Here is a 22,260-nt window from a genome sequence, read left to right on the forward strand (position 1 = left end):
ATCTAAATGTTATATCAACACTTGTGAAGATGATTCTTCTTCTGAGTTGTGGCACAAACATTTAGCTCATATTAGCGAGAAAGGCTTAGCTATGTTAACTAAGAAAAACGTGTTATGTGGAGTTTCAAATGTGCACTTGAAGATATGTCCAGACTGTATGGTTGGAAAACAAAAATGAATGTCATTTAGATCATCTAAATCAAAAGGAAAGTAAAAATTACTAGACTTGGTGCATTTTGATGTATGTGGGCCAATGAAGTCATGATCACTTAATGGTGCATACTACTTTGTAACCTCCATTGATGACTATTCCCGAAAGGTTTATGCCTATACATTAAAGACAAAAGATCAAGTGCTAAACACATTCAAAGTTTTTCAAGTCTTAATTGAGAGGGAAACTAGAAAAAAAGTGAAATGTACTCGAAAAGGAAAAGGGGGAGAGTACATTAGACCTTTTGATGAGTATTGTCGATAATAGGGTATTCGTCACCAAAAATCGCCTCTGAAAACACCACAGTTAAATATCTCTTATGAGCCAAATATTCCTTTGAACTTTGATGTGCCAAACCATATTTGGAGTGGTAAAAATATCTCTTATGATCATCTTAAAGTATTTAGGTGTATGACTTATATGCATGTTCCCAAATATGAGAGGTCAAAGTTAGAAGACAAGACCAATAAGTGTGTGTTTGTTAGTTATGGACTGGATGAGTTTGGATATCGGTTTTTTTTATCCGGTTAATAAGAAGCTTATTTGTAATTGTGATGTTGTATTCAAGGAGAATTATATTATTGAAGATATCAACAAATTAGACGAGGTTGTTCCCACTCAAGTAAAAGATGAGATGGTTGAAATGAATTAAATTCCAGATGCTCATAACTTGATAAGCACAAAATGATCAAACTGAAAATCAAGGTATGAGTTTATATTCTGTTAACCCTTTAAATACTAATTATTTTTTGATGTTGACTCTAACATTGAATCTAATTCTAGAAATAAAAATGAGCAAGGGAATGAAAATGTTGAGGAGTTCATACCTTCTAATGAACCAAGACGGTCTACTCGACAAAGATGTCTTTCAGTTAGATACTCAATAAATGAGTATTATTTTTCACTGATGTTGAAGAATCCGAGAGTTTTCAAGAAGCACTAGAAAGTGAAAATAAAAAGGAATGGATGGATATCATGGAGAATGAGATGCAATCTTTTCGTGTGAATAACACTTTTGAGCTAACAAAGTTGCCTAAAGGGAAGAAGGCTTTGAAAAATCGTTGACTTTATCGGTTGAAGCAAGATGAGCATACTTTACATCCTAGATATAAGGCTTGATTGGTTATAAATGGTTCTCGCAAATAAAAGGTATTGACTTTGGCGAGATCTTTGCTCATGTGGTGAAAATGTAATCTATTCGTGTTGTTCTTGGTTTAACCACTAGCCTTAATATAGAAGTTGAACAAATGGATGTGAAAAGAACCTTTTTTCATGGATATTTAGAAGAAGAGATATACATGAAGAAACCAGAGGGTTTTCAAGATAAATTGAAAGAAGACTATGTTTACAAATTAGTGAAGAGTCTTTACGGTTTGAAGCAAGCGCCGCGATAATGGTATCGAAAGTTCAGTTTAGTTATAATTGAACATAAGTACAAAATGAAGAAGACTGATCATGCATTTTTGTGCGAAAATTTTCTGATGATGATTTTATTATTCTTCTACTTTATGTAGATGATCGTTGAAAGATATATTTCTAAATTTAGTGAGTTAAAAGAGACTTTGAGTAAGTCGTTTGGAATGAAATATTTGAGACAATCACGTCAAATTCTTGGGATTCTAATTATCCGTGATCAGGATACATAAAATTGTATTTGTCACAAGAGATGTACATTGATAAATTTCTTTGATGCTTCAATATGGACAAAGCTAAAGCGGTGAGTATTCATTTAGCTTCTCACTTTAAGCTTAGTCATACTAGTTGTCCTTCTACTAATGATGAAATTTTTTTTATGAAGAACATTCCATATTCTTCAGCAGTTAGTAAGTAGTCTTATGTATGTTATGGTTTGTACTAGACCTAAAATAGCGCACATTGTTGGTTTGGTGAGTAGATATTTATCAAATCGGAGAAGACATCACTGGAAATCCGTGAAGTGGATTATGAGATATCTTCAAGGAACGACAAAGGTGTTGTCCTGAAACAAGTTTGAGTTTTATCACTCTATTGCGGGTTGACATTACCCTCTTACTAGTCGGTTGGGGGAGTTTGTTGGGTTTTGTCCTCCTAGTTGGAGAGACCTAACTTGGTATGAGCTTTATTTAGGCCCAGAGTATATAATGTGAATGGACATTATTTTTTATTTAGGTTAATTGGGTTTTGAGAATAACAAGAAAGATAACAGAGCAAAAACAGATTTAAGAGTCGATTTAATATCTTGTAATGAGTCGATTAAAATATAATTTTTAAGATTGAAGTTTGGACTTTTGTGATTTAAAATTATAATTGTGAAAAATGAGTGTACAAATATATTTTTTAATAAGACATGTTATGTGCACTAAATATAGTAATAATTCATCCTAGTTTAAACGACTCTTTGAGTAATATTCTCTTAGAGCAAGATTGTATTGTTTGTATTGCATAGTATTAATACTCTAGAAATGTATTATTTTGGTTCTCTTATTTGTGTTCATGATAAAGAAGTTCCCATGGCGTCAATCATCTTCTAGAGTTGCAACGGTCTAAAGAAATTTTGAGTGTATTATTGATAACACGTTTTCATATTAACCGCAAGAGTTAATTCCATATTAATACTCCATTTGAAAAAGTTTTTTTGTGTTATGATTGTCTAAGTCAATATCGACCGGGAATATCTCTATAATGAACATACAACAGATATCAGTGCATTTACTCTTTTTGGTTGTCATTCTTGGAGGATTTTGAAACCCACATATTTTTAGCAATGTAACTATTGAAAACTTTATAATAATCGATTCGCTAATTAAATTAATGGCATGAAATAAAAATAAAGAATGGTAAATATCCAAAATATATAATTAATTTCATACAAGGATGAGATAAACAAAGTTGGAATTACTAAGCATAGCAATTTAGTGATATCGATTTTTTATTAATGAAGTTAACAAAAACCTGTTATTAGATATTAATAACGTGTTCCTGATGGAGTCATTAATGATGGATACCTAAGTAATCGAATGCTGTCATTTTTTAGTATTAACGACTAGAAGTGAGCTACTTCAACTATGGTAATATTTATCATCTTTATTGTTAAATTAGATTTCTACAAATTTCTTCATGCATTTTGAGCTACTAAGGCTGGATATTTTTATTGAAACTTGTTTTTAAAAAAATATATATCTTTCTTTTTCTTCTCTTTTCTTTCAAAATTCAGTTCAAATTTTGTACTGGTTAGAATTATCCTAATTAGATACTAATTTAATGTGTGAGAAATTAAAATCTGAATATGGCGGAAGCGTACCTTAATTAATCGCATAATCTTCTCTTTCCTTGTAATAGAAAATGTATTTAATCTCCGACTTTCTGTATGTGGAATGGTTCTTCCATTTGATGAGTAAGTCAATAGTTTTCTCTCTCTGTTGATGGGAACGGGGACGCAAAGGAGAATTGACATTACTTCAAATGGGGACCATTACCATTACATATAACCAACAATAAGTTAGTTATTATGGTTTGACAATTTCTAATTTAACCCCTTCATAAAATTAGAAATGTCACTTAGGTATCCTCACTTTATATTCATGACAAATACACCCATAAGCCATAAACTTAAACTACATTAGATCACATTATTTTGGCTTATATTAAATATGACATATGCACAATTATTTATTATACAAGTGACCCTAAAAATTCCAACAGTTCAATAATGCCCTGTCCAGCACTAAATATGAAAAATTGAAGGTGTGATTTAATAAACTGAAAAATATATTTATTTAATTTTTTAAATGGATGTTTTTAATTTAACCATGACAATTTAGATATCGAGTTATCGTGAGCAAAACTAAAATCAAAATCGTACAAAAATAAATTATAGCACTAATTGTCAATAAACTAGTAAACAACATTTAATACTTTGTCACAAAACATAAAATGAAAAGAAAAGAAGTACAAGGGAAACTACTTTACGAGGAGTAACGTAAATAAGTTTGAAGTCATAAAACAAATTTACAACTTTATTGTGCATGCAAACACTATAAAACAATAAAAATAAGTTTGAATAATCAAATAGGAATATATATATATTTATTCTTTATCCATCCAAATGATGCATCTTATACTCTTCCCTTGCTCAAGTAACTCAAAAGCTTTGTTAATATCATTGAAGCTTATTTCATGTGATATGAACCCTTCCAAGTTCAGCTCCTGCATTCCAAAATATATAATGTACTTTTACTTGTAAATTATTTCTAAGTAATTAATTAGATATATTCAAAATACTACTAGCTAGCTAGAGTATGTTTAATTAATTTGCTTATAAGTTAGTTACCTTGTTTAGATACATTTGGATTAGTTTTGGAATGTCGGACTTGGGTTTGATTCCACCCATCAAGGAGCCACTAACAGTTCTTCCCTTTAAAAGATCAAGTAAGTTGAGGTCTAATGTTGGTGAATGCCCATCAAAACCTACTATCATAGTTTTTCCCCAACCCTACAAAGCAAATTCAAAATATTTTTCGATAAAAATGAATTATTTGGGCTAGAAATTATATATGAAACAAGATGCAACATATCTTATATTAAGTTCATTACTAAGCGATAATGAAAGAACAAAAAGAAGAGAAAGAGACCAATCGTGAACTGCTGAAAGCTTCACTCATCAAGGAAGATAGACCAATACACTCGAAACAATAATCGGCACCACCATCCGTCATTTCTTGTATTACCTGCCCATAAAACGTGTTCATTACTTTCTAATATTTATTTTTATTTCGTTAAATAAATAGCCAAACCATACCAATACATATGCACATTCAAATGTTGGCAAAAAAAAAAATATATTAAGCACTAAAAATTATTTAAGAAACAACAATTTGGGCTGTTTTGGATTTCAACATTCCAATTGATCTATACCATACGATCATGATAATTTGGTTTTGATCTTTGAAGATACATTAATTTCTTTCCATTCAAATGCACCATATAATATCTAAAATAACAATAATGTAATTTTTTTTCTCAATAGTTAAAAATACTTAGTTTGTACTTAGTTTATTTGAAAATACTTTTGTACTTGAATTCGAATTTGACTAATATTAAAGAGAAATGTGTTTGGTGTGAAATGGGTGGTGATACATTAGAAATGAGTGTAACCTTAAAAGGTTGTTGTCAATCATCAAACCATCCCAAATTTATATGTACTTAAGTTTGGTTACAACTTTTTCCCTGTATGAGTTAACTATTTTGAAAAGAATAAACTCATTAGGATAATTTAAGTGATAAGAATTAGTGTTTAATAGATCAGATATTATAAATTCGATTCTTACTCCAAACATATTAATTTAAATTAGAGGTTCTTACTCTATTCCTAAATTGAATATATATATATATATATATATATATATAAAGTAAATCACTTCCCCCACTAAATTTAGTAGTACTCATCTAGCTAAATCAAATACCACCTATAATTAAAACAACAATCTTATTGACAATGCATTTTTTTTGTTAGGAATTTTATATGAACTAAATTTAAAAACAGTTCATTAGCAGTGGGCAGTAATCCGAACCCACACCATTACAAGAAAAACAATTGAGTTAATGTTTCCAAATGAGATTTTAAAGATTTAAAAACGTTTTGATTAAAACTGGTTTCAACACACTATTAAAAAGACATGATTATGTTTTTATTAGTTTCTTACCTCGCTGATTGATTTTTCCTTGATGGTGCTAGGATTAATAAAATCAGTCACTCCAAACTTTTTTCCTATCAATAATCAAAATATACAATAATGAGATGCTCTTGAAAAAAAAAACATCTATTTCAAAGGAAACACCCACCAATTTCAAATTTATTAGGGTTCAAATCCACTCCTATGATTTTTGAAGCTCCTCTTAACCTAGCTCCTTCTGCCACCTATTACAATTTATATTATAGGCCAATTAGTTATTATAAGCTAAATAAAAATATTCACATCTTATGATTTAGTTGTCTAGATCTAGACCAAATGCAAATTTGACTAATTAATTAATAAAAAGAGCTACCCTACTTATGCAAATTGACTAATTATGATGATGTAGCACAATAATTCACTTATCTAACCTCTTATTTAATTTAAATATTTTCAGAATTAATTAAACATTTTTATGTGATACCAGTATGATTAAAACAAAGTTGATTAGATTTTGAATTAACTTTTAAACTTAACGATTTAATTTTTTTTAACAAATATGATTTAAATATTCTAAATTAGTTAAACTTTTAAAAATTAAAAATTTATAATCTTAAAATTTTAGGAGTTTATAAATAAATTTGATTTTATGATTTCACAAAAAATATTATATTAATAAATTAAAAGAAAACTATTTTTTATTAAAAAAAATAAATGAATTTGATGTAATTGATTTTGTAAATATAATTTTTTTAATTGTTATTTATTATTAATAATTAATGTAATACTTAATTATATATATATATATATATATATATAATAATTAATATTTTTAAAGTTAAATTTAATAATTAAAAATAAATTCTCCATTTTATAAATTTTCAGCTAGAACAAAAATTTTAATTAAATTTTAAACTTTGACTATTTTAAAATATGAAATTGTTATTATTCTTTGGGCTTATTCGGTTTCTTATCAATCAAAAACATCTTTTATTTCTCTTTTACAAAATAATTGTTATAATATATTTATATCTTCATAATTTTTTACCAAAAACAACATTAATTTTCAATAATTTTTATAAGTAAAAGGATCATTTTTAAATAAGTTAGGGTTATTCAATTTATCCTAATTAATAGAGAATTTTCTCCTAAGCTTTATACAAATGAAATTACCGCAAGGCCCACAGCCCCAAGCCCAAAGACAGCAACACTGGAGCCTTGTTCCACCTCTGCAACCTTCATTGCTGCTCCAAGTCCTATAAATATTTAACTTGTTAAGGTTATATTCAAATAATTTTATTTATATTTTTTTTAAAGAATATGTCTTTCCATTTATATTTAAAGCGTTTTTAAATAAAATTAAACTCGTCACATATACATATTGGTCTCTTAAACAAATTTTTATATTCATTATTATAAATAATATGTTCATTATTTAAACTAATTAATTAGTATAAACCACTTCAACTAACATCAATCATTCATCCAAACTTGATTCTCATGATTGGTCAACTCACCCATACTTTTATAATTTAATATCAATTTTTTTTATCAAATCATTTAATTATAAAACAATATACTATTTTTTTTAAAATAAAATTTAAGAATATTTTGATAAAAAAATAACAAATAATTCATTTCATCAAACATTTCTTTAATCTCACCTTACATTTAACCAATTGAAGGCCAAATATGATTTACAGATCTGATTAACTATATTGACTTACTAAGAATTAAAATTTCAATATATGGGAATTAAGTAATTTAAATTTGAATTATATATAATTTTTTTAAATGGTGGTTTTGAAAAGCTGTAATATTTTGAATAAAAATACATAAAGAATATTAATATATAATGATAAAATTTTATTTTTAAATATAAAATATTTTAATAATTTAGATAAATGAGTGGATGAAGGGATATTTATTATAGTTTAATTTTTTTAAACCCAACAAAACAAATATATAACTCAAATAATGTCTTTGGATCCAATGGTCAGAAGGAAATTGAGATGAACATAACTTGAAAAATCATATTTTTAAATAAAATCAAACAATTGAATTGAAACAATACCTTGATTTGGGTATATATATTTGGTGGTTTCGGTAACAATAATACCTTGATTTGGATATATATATTTGGTGGTTTTGGTAACAATAACACCTTGATTTGGGTATATATATTTGGTGGTCTTGGATATAAATAATTTAAAATATGATATTAAAAATAATTAATACAAAATTAAGGCTAAAATAAAACTATAATCTAGAAAATAATCTTTTTATCTTGTCATGTGAAGATTTTTTGAGTTATTTTAGGATTTGTCATATCATTCTTAATTATTTTTTCTTAACCTAACAATTATTTATTTTTATTTCTTTAATGTAATGCATTATGGTAAAATAAAAATAACTAATCATCACCTGTGCTAATTCCACAGCCGAATAAGCAAGCCTTATCTGGAGTTATGTCCTCGTTTATTTTAACAACATTGGCAACGTCGACAACTGTGTACTCTGTAAAGCTCGAGACATGCAAGAAATTGTGAATCGTCTCCCCATTGGTGTCTCTAAACCGACTATCTCCTCCCCTAGGCATTCCAATGTAGTTTTGGCTTAACAATCCTGTGCACAAATTACTTTTCGTCGATTTACAATCTTTGCATTCACCACACTCAGATTGGAACACTGGCAAAACCATGTCCCCTTTTCTCACTTCCATTATATTCTCCCCCACACTCTCCACTACCCTTAAAACAAAAACATTTATGTTTAGAAACCGTCGCTATTGATGGGATTTAGCGAAAGAGGTTTATATACTTACCCAATAGCTTCATGACCTAGGATTCTAGGTAGAAAGGATGGATTAGGTCCCTGGACATATGTAATTAAGATGAAGAGATTAATTAACAAATGATTATTTAAATTTAGTGAAGGGTTTTATTTATACCGTATCTAGTTTCCAAAAGGTAATGTCGGTTTGACAAAGAGAAGTGCAAATAATTTTGATGCGAACTTCCCAAGCTTGAGGAGGGTCAACTTCTATCTCTTCTATTACTAAAGCCTCTCCTGGCTTCCTGCATATGGCAGCTGCAATATGTATTGGTTGATTAAGTTAATAATTATTAGTATTTTGTATCTTCTAGATTATATCAATCAAATTTTTAGTTGTTTTTTCCAAAGTCATAAATATTTGTAAATCAGAAGTGTAATTGAAATTAAAATCAAACTTAAATTTGTTTGTTTTATAGATAAGATACTTCTCACGATTTTTTTTCTCTATTATCTTCTAGAGCATTGTAGAACCTTCAACATTTCAATTACCCGTTTGGGATCATTTACAATGTTGATATTCGATCTAGAAAACTGATATTTGATTCGAGATCTAATTGCTCTTTTAGAGAATTCCGCAAGCATTAACTTTAATATATATATTAATTTATCTCCATCATTATTTTACTTTCGTCGATTAATATCATAATATAATTGTATATTAACTATTTTTAAAAATCAATCTTAATATTAGTATTGTTTATCTTTAATAATAATAAAAAAATTGTATCCCAAATTTAGTTCTGTGATGATCAACATAACGCTATAATCATAACCTTAATTTAAATCAGAAATCTGAGGTAAAACAATGACAATCGAAGAACCATGTTGAACGAAATCATAATATATACCAAGATTTAGAAGATTATACCAAAATGATAATTTGTTCTTGAAGAAGAAAGATAATTAATATTTGTAAATGGAGAAAACAGATTGATGTCTTCCTTAATAATTGTTGAAGCTTAAAACAGAGAAATAATCATAAATCGAAACTTAATAAGAAATAAAAACAGAGAATCCTAATTCTAATCCGAAACTGCTTCAAATTAATTTGGTTGACTCAAAATATAAGATTCTAAGAAATGAAGAAAGTTTCAAACCTTTGCATCTGATGATCTCCATGGTTGAGCTCTGCTGCAGCTGACTGTTCCTTCTATCCTATATATATAGACTCGTCCAAGGATTTTAGTGGTAAGAGATAACTTAAAATGTTACGAATTCAATTTCAAACGAAAGAGTTTTGAGTTCAAACAGCATAGTTATGTGTGTGTGAGGTTAGTTTTTCTTAATTCAACAAAACTAATTAATATGTTATATATATTATTTAATTTAATATAATAGTTAATATGTCTATTTTTCTTGTCATCCCAGATTTGAGAAAGATTGAAGAATCTTCACTTATCTAATAATAAATTGAGCTACAACCTGTCAATCACCACTGACTAAATAATACTAAATTTTTAATACAAAATAATATATTTCTTCAGTTTTACTTCAAAATTGTAAAGTAAAAAAAAAAAATAATAATAATTTTTGTTAGGATTAAGATATCCCAAATTCGGCAGCCGGCATTGTGAGCTAATCAACAAAAAAAACAAAATATGAGTATACTGGTGGTGGACCTTAGATTAATACAACAATTCCCAACCACTGAATCATTAAATAAAGAAAATAACTAATTAACTAAATTAAATTATTTTTATTAATCTTAACATTAAATTATATATTAATTTAAAATATTTTTATAAAGAATTAAAAAAAGTTGGATATGATCATCTATCGATATCCACATATTATAATAAAACAAAGACGTTTTGGGTTACTTAGTTTGGTTATTTGCCTAATTAATTAGACAGTTTTTATCAATTTCAATTTTTTACCATTGAATAGAAATTTTTAAATAAATTCTTTATAATTTTGAGTTGTCTAATTTATATTTAAAATTAAAGCTTGTAAACCATAAAGTCAACTTAGTCTTAATTAGGTTTCAATATATTTAAAAAATGAGGTTCTGCTAATTTCATTAATTTATTGAATAAATTATTAAACTAATTTGAATAAAAAAATGGAATTAATTAAGCAGGTGTACTAATTAATTTTTAATTCTTTATTTTATTTCTTTCTATCTGTACCATACTACCACCTTAACAATTAACAAATAAATTAAAACCATTAAGTTAATTAATCTTGTTAAACGTACTTAAATCGTTAAAGAATAAAACAAATAAGCCAAATTAAATTTATTTACCTCTTATTTACTTATTATTATCATTAACAATCTAGCCTTAACCTATACTTTTTTCTTCTTTCAGCCGCCCACCCTTTCATAATCTAATATATGAGTAATTAAGAGTGACGGCATTAGATTACTAATTAAAATCCCAGCTTCCTATTTTTTTTTTTTTTATTTATTTTTTTATTTATTTATTTTTTTTTACCGTTTCTCCCTATTAATGCGACTAATGGTTAATTTTCAGAATCAAGTGAAAAAACGTATAATTGAGTAATGTTTCTAAATGTGAGAACAAGAATAGAAAAAACGTAATAAATTCTACGGGGCCATCTCCCGATATTATTAACTGATACAATAACTCCCTACCTCTTACAAAATAGTCCTTAAATTATTGATATAATAACATAAATAGAAATAACTTTATAACTAAAATTATTTTACCCTATTCAACAAATTATCTAATATAACTTATTACAAATCTTACTTGGGCATTCTCATGTGTACATACTCAATCAAAACATAGGCTTAATTTCCTATAAACAAGCCGAGCTCAAGCAACTTATGAGTTCAATGTGAGTTGAGCTAAAACTCTAATACAAGAGCTCGAACCGAGCTCGAGCCCTAATATATGCTAAATGAGTCGAGCTTAAAATTGTTCGGCTTGGCTTGGCTCGGCTCCATAACAACCCTGACCATAACACTCTTGTACTTTTTTTCCCTCTTTTTTTTTGGGTTAATAAAGAATATTTATGGTATTTTAATAGATAAAAAGAATTATTAGATGAATATAGTGATAACTAAGTTTTGAATAAAGCCATTAAAAACACTTAAAAAAAACCAAAAAAATCAAACGTGCTCTAAGTTGGAGAAATACATGACATCCATTGTTGTTAACCATTTTTTCCCTTGTAGATTTTTTTTTTCTAAATAACCTCACATCAAAGAAGCTTGTTTGATTTTGGATTTTTAAGTTCTTTTTGGGATTTTGTTCAAAAACTTTTGTTTTTAAAAGTAAGTTATTTAGGTTTTTAATTTTAAATTACTCAAATAATTTTTTTATTTAAAATTAAAATTTAATATAAATAAAATAAAGGTATTTTAATTGATAAAATAAGTAATATTAAAATTAAAGTAAAGATCGTAGTTGTAAATTTACATTAAAAAAATAGGCAAAATTTTAAAAATAATTAACCCCAAACTCAGGTATATATAATTAAATAATCTATAAATATGTTCGAACAAATCAATAGTTACTACAACCCAGTTCAAAAAGTATCCATGATATATTATTCTAACTCTTGGACTTCATATTTATTAGGATTTTTCGATGTGGGACATCAAAATCTCCCCAACTTTATTCACGCGACGTCCTCGTCGACGTCACGATCTCATTCATCCTCCCGTTTTCCTCCGAAGAGGACTCTAGAAGTGATCCACATAACACTTTGTTTCCGCGAGATTCAAAAAGTGCTCTCCGTATGGTTCAACCCTGATACCACATGTAACGCCCTAAGTCCGTAGAAAAAGTATATTACAAATACTACTAGCAAACTATCGGATCGCCGGTACAATCCAAGCTCAAAAAGCAAATCCTTGAATGTATTTATAGTTTATTAACCCAATCTTATGAAGAATCATATTTACTTTAAATGTATCCTTGCCTGCATGCTGATCAATACATGCTGTTCAATCCCACTAAATTTGAAAATTTAAGGTTCGGTTTAATAAACAGAAAGATAAATAAATAATTAACCTTATACTAGATTAAGATATTTGTTTTGCAACCATAAAACAAATGAACAATAGTAATATTTATCCGAGAAATTAAGTTTGAATGGCCAAAGACAATGGATAAATTTATTTATCCATCCAAATGATGCATCTTAGACTCTTCCCTTGCTCAAGTAGCTCAAATGCTTTGTTAATGTCATTGAAACTTATTTCATGTGATATGAATCCTTCCAAGTTAAGCTCCTGCGTTCCAAATTATATAATACATTTTTACTAGTAGATTCATCTAGATATATACAAAATACTACTAGCTAGAAGATATTTTTAATTAATTTGCTTAGAAGTTAATTACCTTGTTTAGGTACATTTGGATTAGTTTTGGAATGTCGGACTTGGGTTTGATTCCACCAAACATGGTGCCACTAACCGTTCTTCCCCTTAAGAGATTGAATAAGTCGAGGTCTAACGTCGACCCATGCCCATCCACACCTACTATTACCGTTTTCCCCCAACCCTACAAGTAATTAATTCATATTTTAAGTACTTCATGATTAAGGGATTGAAGGAGATAATTGAAAAAATAATCGAAAAGAGCTAACTAGACTATAAATACAATGGACACAAAGTCGTGGATTTCGAAGATTTATGCATATTTTCAAAAAGAACAACAATGTGAAAAGAAGAAAAAGAGATACCGGTCGAGAACTAGTGAAAGCTTCTTTCATCAAGGAAGATAGACCAATACACTCAAAACAATAATCAGCACCACCATATGTCATCTCTTGTATTACCTGCCAATAAACTTGTTAATTAATTTTCGTAAAACAATAGATTATATGTTAAGTGGGAATTAAGACACTAATTAAAATATTGAAAGGAATATCTTATCGATATATATGGGTCATGAAGTATCACAACAAAATTGAAAAGCATTAAAAATCAAAAATATTTAAGAGATAGTAATTTATGGCCATACTTAGGAATTTCATCATTACTATATGATTTGTACCATATGATACTATTAATGTGTTCCTCTCCACCTAATTACACAGTAAGATGATCTTAATGTTGATGTTATGATATTTAAAAAAAAATAAGTTTGTATTTGGTTAAACTAAAAAAATAAGATTTAATTGTTAATTAATATACATTTTAAGTGTCAAACTAATTAAATATTCACAAAATAAATACATGATAAAATAAATAACAACATTTGAGTTTTAAATACTTATAGATTAAGTGACAAGTCCACACCATGAAACACATGGTAACTTTGTAAGTTTGTTGTATTGACTAATAATTAATTACTTTGAAAATATTTTTGTATTTTATTTTGGATTTACAAGAGAAATACAATTGAAATTCTAAATTCTAAATATAAATTCAATATTTACTCAAAAAGGTTAAGTGAAACAATTTTTTATAGCAAGTAGGTTTAAAATGTACGTTTAAGTGAACTTTTTTTTTTCTTTCTATTTTTTAAGTTTATTTGAACTCTAATAGACTAACTACTTCTCATTCATCACATATTCAAATTCCATCTTATGAAATGGTTGAATTACTTATTTCCAAATAAGATTTGCAGTCTATTTTGGTTTAAATCTTCCATTTGTAATTATGAAATAGCCCATTTAACTTGTTAAAAGTGAACACAATTATCTAAACTTTTGTGCAATATGAGATAGTCTTCTTACCTGGCTGATAGATTTTGCATGGACGACACTAGGATTAATAAAATCAGTCACTCCAAACTTCTTTCCTGTCAATAAATGAAAAGTACAATGCGGATAATTGAATCGGTTGTTTTTAAAATTGTTCAATATATAAAATGTATTCAAACGATACTATATGGTTCTTATCCTCAATTTAATTTAAATTACGAAGTAAATCTTGTCATTTAAGTTATCATAAATATAAAAAACATAAAAATTAATCACTAATGATGATGAGACATGAGAACTTGAACAAATCATACTCAAATAAAAAAAGATGGAACTAATGTAAAAAACGAATGTTTGGTTAAAGAAAAAACACTTGCCAATTTCAAATTTATCGGGATTTAAATCCACTCCTATTATCTTTGAAGCTCCTCTTAGTCGTGCACCTTCTGCAACCTGTTACAATTCTTTTATAAAAAAACTAAACAATTAAGTTAGGTTAAATTTTATTTATTTTGAAAATAATGTCTTTTCTTTCAAGAACCACTTAAATTGTCGTAATTTTTCATTTTAATCAGGGTGTTTTACAGTTAATCCAATCATAGATATTTGATAAAACTTTTTGATAGGCAAATCCTTTTCACCTTATTTGTTTGATAGATTTATGTTAAAATTATAAAATATTTCTTAAATTTTTTTTTATATCATTATTTTCAAAGTTTTGATGATAGATTATTAGTTTATTACTATAATTTCCAATTTCTTCAAAAAATCTTTTTATTTTTTATCACCAAAGTTATGTTTCTGTTTCATCTTAAGATTTTTATTTTTTAAGAATGAAATTGTAATTTTTTATATCTTAAAAATAATTATTATTGTATCCTAGTGGATTTCTTCCTTAACATTTCTAATATAAAAATTAAATTACCGCAAGACCCACAGCACCAAGCCCAAATATTGCAACAGTGGAGCCTTGTTCCACCTCTGCAACTCTCATTGCTGCTCCAAGCCCTGTAAATGTAACCGAAAATGACATCTAATTATAGGTAAAATAAAAGAAATCTAATTGATGTATTATAAAAAAAAATGTTATTATAATATTAATATTGAATAAATGTTAAAATAATTAATTAGGTCAAACAACCCCTCCAAGTAACATCAATCATTTATCCACTTGTATGTTTCTCATCTTGTCAAACTAAACTCACCTGCTACAAGTGGTCTTTTTTTGATAATTCAAATAATTTATCATGATTTAATAATATTATACTTCATTAAAAAAGTAATTGTTTTTATATTTTTTTGGTATGATACTTGTTAACAAAAAATATAATATTATAATATTTTTCATAATTCTCCTCTTTAAAAAAACAAAAAAAAAACATGTTTTTTTAAAATTGATAAATATCATGTAATATAATAAACTTATAATAGTGATTTCTAAAATTTAGATTATATTTATTTTCACAAAAATTTATATAAGAGATGACACTAAGTTAAAAAACAAATGAAAGAGAACTTTGTGCACAATATTAACTAATAATGATAAATTAAAGCACTTACCTGTGGTAACTCCACAACTTAGAAGACATGCCTTATCAGGAGCTATATGGTCGCTTATCTTAACAACGTTCGCAATATCAACAACTGTGTACTCTGTAAAACTCGAGACATACAAGAAATGATGAATATTTTCTCCTTTGGTGTCCCTAAACCGACTGCCTCCTCCTCTAGGCATGCCATTGTAAGCTTGACTCGGAAAACTTGTACACAAATTGCTCTTCGTTGATCTACAATCCATACATTCACTACATTCGGATTGAAACACAGGCAACACCATGTCTCCTTTTCTCACTTCCTCCACTTTTTCTCCCACACTTTCCACAACCCTATAAACAATATTTAAAACCGTCGTTATTGATAGATCAACAACTTCGGATGAGCTTTAGCTACATTTGTGTTGTTAATGGTCTAGTTTTTTTTAGTAGTGATGTACCCAAAGGCTTCATGGCCGAAGATTCTTGGTAGAAACGTTGTATTAGGTCCCTGGACGGATGTAATTATGATTAGGACTAGGAGAGGTTAAGTTATTACAAAATGATTGACAAATAATTATTTTAAATAAGTGTATGGTTTTGGATTATATATAATATACCGCATTTAGTTTCCAAAAAGTGACATCAGTGTGACAAAGTGAGGTGCAAATGATTTTAATGCGAACTTCCCAAGCTTGAGGAGGATCAACTTCTATCTCTTCTATTACTAAAGCTTCTCCTGGATTTCTACATATGGCAGCTGTACTAACAATGATAATATTGTCAAATTTACTAATAATATTAATAATGTTACAAGCTTTATGTGATCAAGTAAAGTTAATAATAATATATTATTTTAAGAAATGAAGAAAGTTTCAAACCCTTGCATCTGATGATCTCCATGGAGCTTTGCTGCAGCTGTATGTTCTTTCTATCTACAATTTAATATTTGTAGAAGACAGGTATTGATACTGGTTGGAGAGAAATAATAATTGTGGGGGCCAAGGGAAAGTGACTTTTTGATAGTGGAGAAACAATGACAGGCTATATATATTTTCTAGGGTCCCATTTTGATTTTTTTTTCAATTGTTCATCTGCTTTTGTTTACTTTCTATCCCAATTATGTGTCATAATAATTAGAGATATGTATGAGTCTGCATCTCTTTAAGAAATTGAACAATAATTTTTAGATGTATTTTTGGTATGAACAAATGTAGATGAACAAGATACAAATATATTTGGAAACGTTTTTTTTAAGTTAAGTTATGAATCTGATGCAGATGCTTATAGTTTTTAAGGTTATTAGTTTTTAGTTTTAAATATATATTTTTTATATGTTACTTATATTAATAGAACAAGTGAATTAAAATTGAATTTTACTTAGCAAAGTACATTTTGTTTTTTTAAGATAATATTTCCTCGTTAAACAATATTGGTGGCTCTTAATGTTAATAAGTAATGTACAATATGGCTAATTATCTCGTTCTTTACGTCTTCACAATTTTGACACTAGAAAATATCTAAATATACTCATTTTTTTTCTCTATAATCATCGTGAATGTTTTCTTACAAAATATCGCCATCATAGTCGTCATTGCAGTGGTCGTTATTGTCGTCACCATCGTCATTTACACATTCATCGATGACTGTCTTCTTATAAAAATGTGTATACACATAATTGTTACAACGATACAGTTTGAGGCTATATAAAAAATCTACCACAATTCTTTAAAATTTGCCAAAAAAAAAAATCATACTCCTCCCAATGTATGTTTGATTATAGTCCTCCACGATGAATATATATTGTTGAATGTTTCATGGGTTAAACTTGAAGGTGAACTTCCCCGAAATTTCTCAATGTGACATTGAATATGGAGCTAAATAAACTCTTTTATTTCATAACTAGCATCAATAACATAATATTTGTGTGCAAAAAATTAATACAAAATTTATAAATTGGATATCTACAAATCAAACATTCCTAAAATAATTTAAATTTCTTACCTATCAAACAATATACAAAATCATAATATGGATAAGTTATGATGGTTTTCATACATGAAACCATATTGAACTCACACGTAGGACGCCACAAGTATATTTTGAGTTGGAGAGCATTATGTTTTGATATACTTTGATAAATGTACCTTCTATTGTATATATACAATTATATACAATTACAACATTTATTAGACATGATTACCAATATATTATAACTTATATTACATTACTCATGATGTCTAGTTTAAGAGTTTGTACGCCTTAAAATTGGTCTGCAGATATTTTTTATTCTTTTGGAGAATTGCCACCTAATTTGTTTTTCAAGAAATTGTGATTTTTTTTCATACAAATTTTTTAGAGTTCAGTGTTTAATTACAACGTTAGAAAGTGAATCAGTGTTATACCCCACGTACATGTCTAGAAAGGCGGTTTCTACTTCAAAATTGTTGGTGTTTTATTTTAAACCTGACAATTTTTACATAGGAAAATTTAAAACCTAGGCATATTTCTATGATGAAAGCCTATTTATAATCTATGACTAAGGGACATGCCTAATCTTCTCATAAACATACGTCTAGGTCAATCATAGTACATAACTAGAATAGAATATGTAAAAATAAATATGAAGTTATACCTGTTGCGAGAGATGGTAAAAAGTGGATGGAACCCAAATTTAGAAATAACAACGTAGGAAAGTTCCTTGAATGATTTAGAACTGGTTCACACATCTTTGCACCGTTATTCAATTGGGAAGTGAATAATGAAGTTAAGAAAAAAATTCAAAAAATTTATTAGAAAAATGTAAATTAGTTGGCCCATTAGGAGAAAAAGTATTTTTAACGATCAACATTAACCACGACGAACATACGTCGTGGTTAATGATATTATTAGTGTCATCCATGTAAGGCCGACACTAATAAATATTATTAACCACGACTTTCATTGTATTTGTCATGACTAATGTTTTGGCTTTCCCGCTACACTCCCACCATTATTATTAGCCACGGTTTTGTGATGAACGTTGTTGCTAAAAGTCATGTTTCCCTGCGCTTTCTCCGCATTTTTTAGAGCATATTAATAACCACGGAAATAGCATAATTCCGTGGTTAATAAAAAGTTTATCAATCACGGCTTTATGATAATGTCGTCCCTAATAATCTTCTACCGACAAATTCCTTAATATTGATTATTAAGGATGGCGTTATTATAAAGCCGTGGTTAACGGCTTTATGATAACGTCGTCCTTAATAATCAATATTCAGACTATTAACGACCACCGACAAATGTCGTCACTGATAATCTTTTCTAAACTATTTTCGAGGCCTGTAAATAGAATGCTTTCGTTTCTCCCCATAAGGAATTTAAGATAAATTCTCCTAAACTACCGATTTCCTTCAAACCAATTTGCAATCCGTGTTCATTTGAGATATTCTTCAATTTGTTAAAAGGAAATTGAAGATATCTAAGAACAGACACGGTTGCATATTTGTTATAAGCTCATTGGTTAAAGATCACAAGGAGAAATCAACTCCTACGGTCACTAAGCACGTTACTTATAGAATTTTCTCAATGATCATCAATCTCTTTCTCAAAATTTCCATCATCTTTAATTAGTTAGAATGATTAATTCAAGATGAAAATTTCAATAAAGAGTCTGATTTTCTATTGATGAAACCACTTCTCCTAAACTACTGATTTTCTTCAAACCAATATGAAATCCGTGTTCGATCGTTTGAGATATTCTTCAAAATTTTTAAAAGGAAATTGTAGATATCTAAGAACGGACACGGTTGCATATTGGTTAGAAGCTCATTGATTAAAGATCACAAGGAGAAAATCAATTCATGCAGTCACTTAACACGTTCCTTACATAATTTTCTCAATGATCATCAATCTCTTCTTCAAAATTTCCAAGAAGAGTCTAATTGTCTATGATGAAACCACTTCTCCTAAACTGTTGATTTCCTTCAAACCAATTTGCAATCCGGGTTCATTTGAGATTTTTTTCAATTTGTTATAAGGAAATAGAAGATATATAAGAAGAACCCGATTGAATATTTGTTAGAAGTTAATTGGTTAAAGATTAGAAGGAGAAACCAATTACTGCAGTCACTTAGCATGTTCCTTACAGATTGATTTTTTTGAAAGATTGTGGTGTTACACGTTTGGAGATTGATTTTTTTTTTGTAAAACACATAATTAACAAAATAATAAAAAATGATATAATATGGTGTAGGATTCAATGATTCTTTTGTTGATTCATAAGATGTAACCATTTAGGTTGGAGAGGTGCCTTAAAATTTCGGTCATTGAAAAGAAGGTATCTTTAAATGAAACTAGGATAGGTCGAGTATTTATAGGATTGGTTAAAGATTAGGTAAAAAAATCTTAAGTCCAAGCCCATGCTAACTTTCTTGACCAATTCTTGGGGGAATTTGTTGAAGACCACCTCTAAGTAGCTAGACAATTTGAGAGAATGTGGTGTTACACGTTTGGAGATTGATTTTTTTTTTGTAAAACACATAATTAACAAGATAATATTTCCTTAATCAAACATTATTAATCACGTCATTAGGTAATGCCGTGATTAATATGTACACATTAACCACAACATTAGGTAATGTCGCGGTTAATATGTTTACACTAAAACACATTAACCACGGCTATAGGCAAAATCTTGGTTATTGTGGTTATTTATTAACCACGGTTTTACCCTTACACCGTGGTTAATAATGTGAACCTACTGGAAAACGAAATGTTTTCTTTGTTCATATTATTAACCAATGCCCATTATGTTAAACTGTGGTTAATGTGATTATTTATTAATTACGGTTTTATCTAACGTCGTGGTTAATAATGTGAACCTATTGGAAAACAAAATATTTTCTTGGTTCACATTATTAACCACGTCGTTATGGTAAAACTGTGGTTAATGTGATTATTTATTAACCACGGTTTTACCCAACGCCGTGGTTAATAATGTGAACCTATAAACAAAACGTTTTCTTGGTTCACATTATTAACCACGCCGTTATGGTAAAATTGTGGTTAATATGATTATTTATTAACCACGGTTTTACATAACGCCCGTGGTTAATAATGTGAACCTACTGAAAAATGAAACGTTTTCTTGATTCACATTATTAACTACAATGTTAGGGTAAAACTATGGTTAATGTGATTATTTATAAACCACAGTTTTACCTAATGACATGCTTAATAATGTGAAACTACTGGAAAACGAAACGTTTTCTTGGTTCACATTATTAACCACGGTATTAGATAAAACCGTGGTTAATGTGTTTTTTATTAACCATGGTTTTCTTCCTAAAATCGACGTTAATAACCATTAAATGATTATTAACGTCTGCATACAATAACACCAACATTACTTATTTTTAATATAAAACTGTGACTTCTTTTTCCCTCTTCCCCGATTTCGCCGTTCCCAAAATCCCTCTTCGCTGAATTTGTCGTCGTCGTTCCCTTCTTCTTTCCCTGCCTTTGATAACGTCGTTAAAATCGTCCGCGGTTGATAAGTCGCCGCCAAAAGCCGCCCTTCATCAATAATTGAATCTCAATGTATACTTCAAAGATTATCAATAATATTATTTTTGTTGCTTTCTCTCCGAATTTGTCATTAAAATAATATTGTTGAATTCAAAATTCTCACCATTTATATATTAGATACTAAAAAGTTATTATCAAAATATTAAGAGTATAACAACTATTCACATAAATACAAATTGCTATAACATATTACAAATACCCTAAGAATTATACAAATCTCAAAAAAGATTGAAATTTCAATTTAGAACTAATAAAATATGTGAGAATGAATTTTAATCTAGAACCGATACAACCTTCTATTTTAACACTAGAATTATAAGGAATTTTTTTTTTGGAATGAATTTTAATTTTTAAAATTAGGCCGGGTTTAGTGTGATAGTATAAATATTTTTCAAGAAGGAATAAATTTAAAAAATGATTGGGGAATGTGTGAGAGAGAATGAGAGGAAAATAACGTTGCGCAATTTGATTGACTTAAAAAATAAAATAAATTTTATCTATTCTCTTTTTTCACACTTTCTCATTTTTGGTATGATGTCACGTTATTTCATCATTCATTCCCTACGTTTTATCACTTCACATAATAAATATATATTAGTGTGGTACACAAACACAGACTCTTTTATTATTATATAATAAAGTATATAATTCTTGTAAAAAAATCTTTATAACAAATCAACAAAAGAAACCAAATCTAGTAGATATAAGGGTCACCCTACTTGGCTCCGCCCTGTACATCATGGCCTTTATTTGTCATTGTCTTTTTAGATTTTTCTTCTTTGCCTTCATTGATTTGGAACTAGCTTCATTAGAACAATGAATCAACCCATTCTTCTAA

General features: G+C 28.2%; 2 protein-coding genes across 2 annotated transcripts; both read right to left on the reverse strand.

The window, feature by feature from the left end:
• Positions 1–4,276: 4,276 nt before the first annotated feature.
• On the reverse strand, positions 4,277–9,951 carry LOC124924424 (alcohol dehydrogenase-like 2). Its single transcript, XM_047464467.1, has 11 exons — positions 9,910–9,951; positions 9,795–9,852; positions 8,813–8,952; positions 8,687–8,736; positions 8,287–8,612; positions 7,036–7,118; positions 6,032–6,107; positions 5,893–5,957; positions 4,822–4,917; positions 4,521–4,682; positions 4,277–4,396 (listed from the first exon to the last, which is right to left on the reverse strand). Exons 1-11 carry the CDS (start codon positions 9,949–9,951, stop codon positions 4,277–4,279), a joined length of 1,218 nt encoding a protein of 405 aa, XP_047320423.1.
• Positions 9,952–12,664: 2,713 nt separating this feature from the next.
• On the reverse strand, positions 12,665–16,678 carry LOC124924425 (alcohol dehydrogenase-like 2; the record flags this gene model as incomplete). The annotated part of the gene is made up of 9 exons (XM_047464468.1): positions 12,665–12,901; positions 13,011–13,172; positions 13,354–13,449; positions 14,353–14,417; positions 14,697–14,772; positions 15,245–15,327; positions 15,880–16,205; positions 16,313–16,362; positions 16,472–16,678. Coding segments are annotated over 9 exons (1,182 nt in total), but the record flags the coding sequence as incomplete, so codon positions are not given.
• Positions 16,679–22,260: the final 5,582 nt, after the last annotated feature.

The sequence above is a fragment of the Impatiens glandulifera genome, chromosome 2 (assembly GCF_907164915.1).
Source record: "Impatiens glandulifera chromosome 2, dImpGla2.1, whole genome shotgun sequence".
NCBI classification, from domain to species: Eukaryota; Viridiplantae; Streptophyta; class Magnoliopsida; order Ericales; family Balsaminaceae; genus Impatiens; species Impatiens glandulifera.

Bases quoted from the DNA above. Each gene is read 5' to 3' on its own strand.
- LOC124924424 (XM_047464467.1), bottom strand. From the start codon at position 9,951: ATGCTGTTTGAACTCAAAACTCTTTCGTTTGAAATTGAATTC. The intron at 6,108-7,035 runs GTAATTTCATTT...AAATTGTAATAG, and splicing joins TTGGGGCTGTGGGCCTTGCG to GTGGCAGAAGGAGCTAGGTT. The intron at 4,918-5,892 runs GTAAGAAACTAA...TTTTATGGGCAG, and splicing joins AGGAAAAATCAATCAGCGAG to GTAATACAAGAAATGACGGA.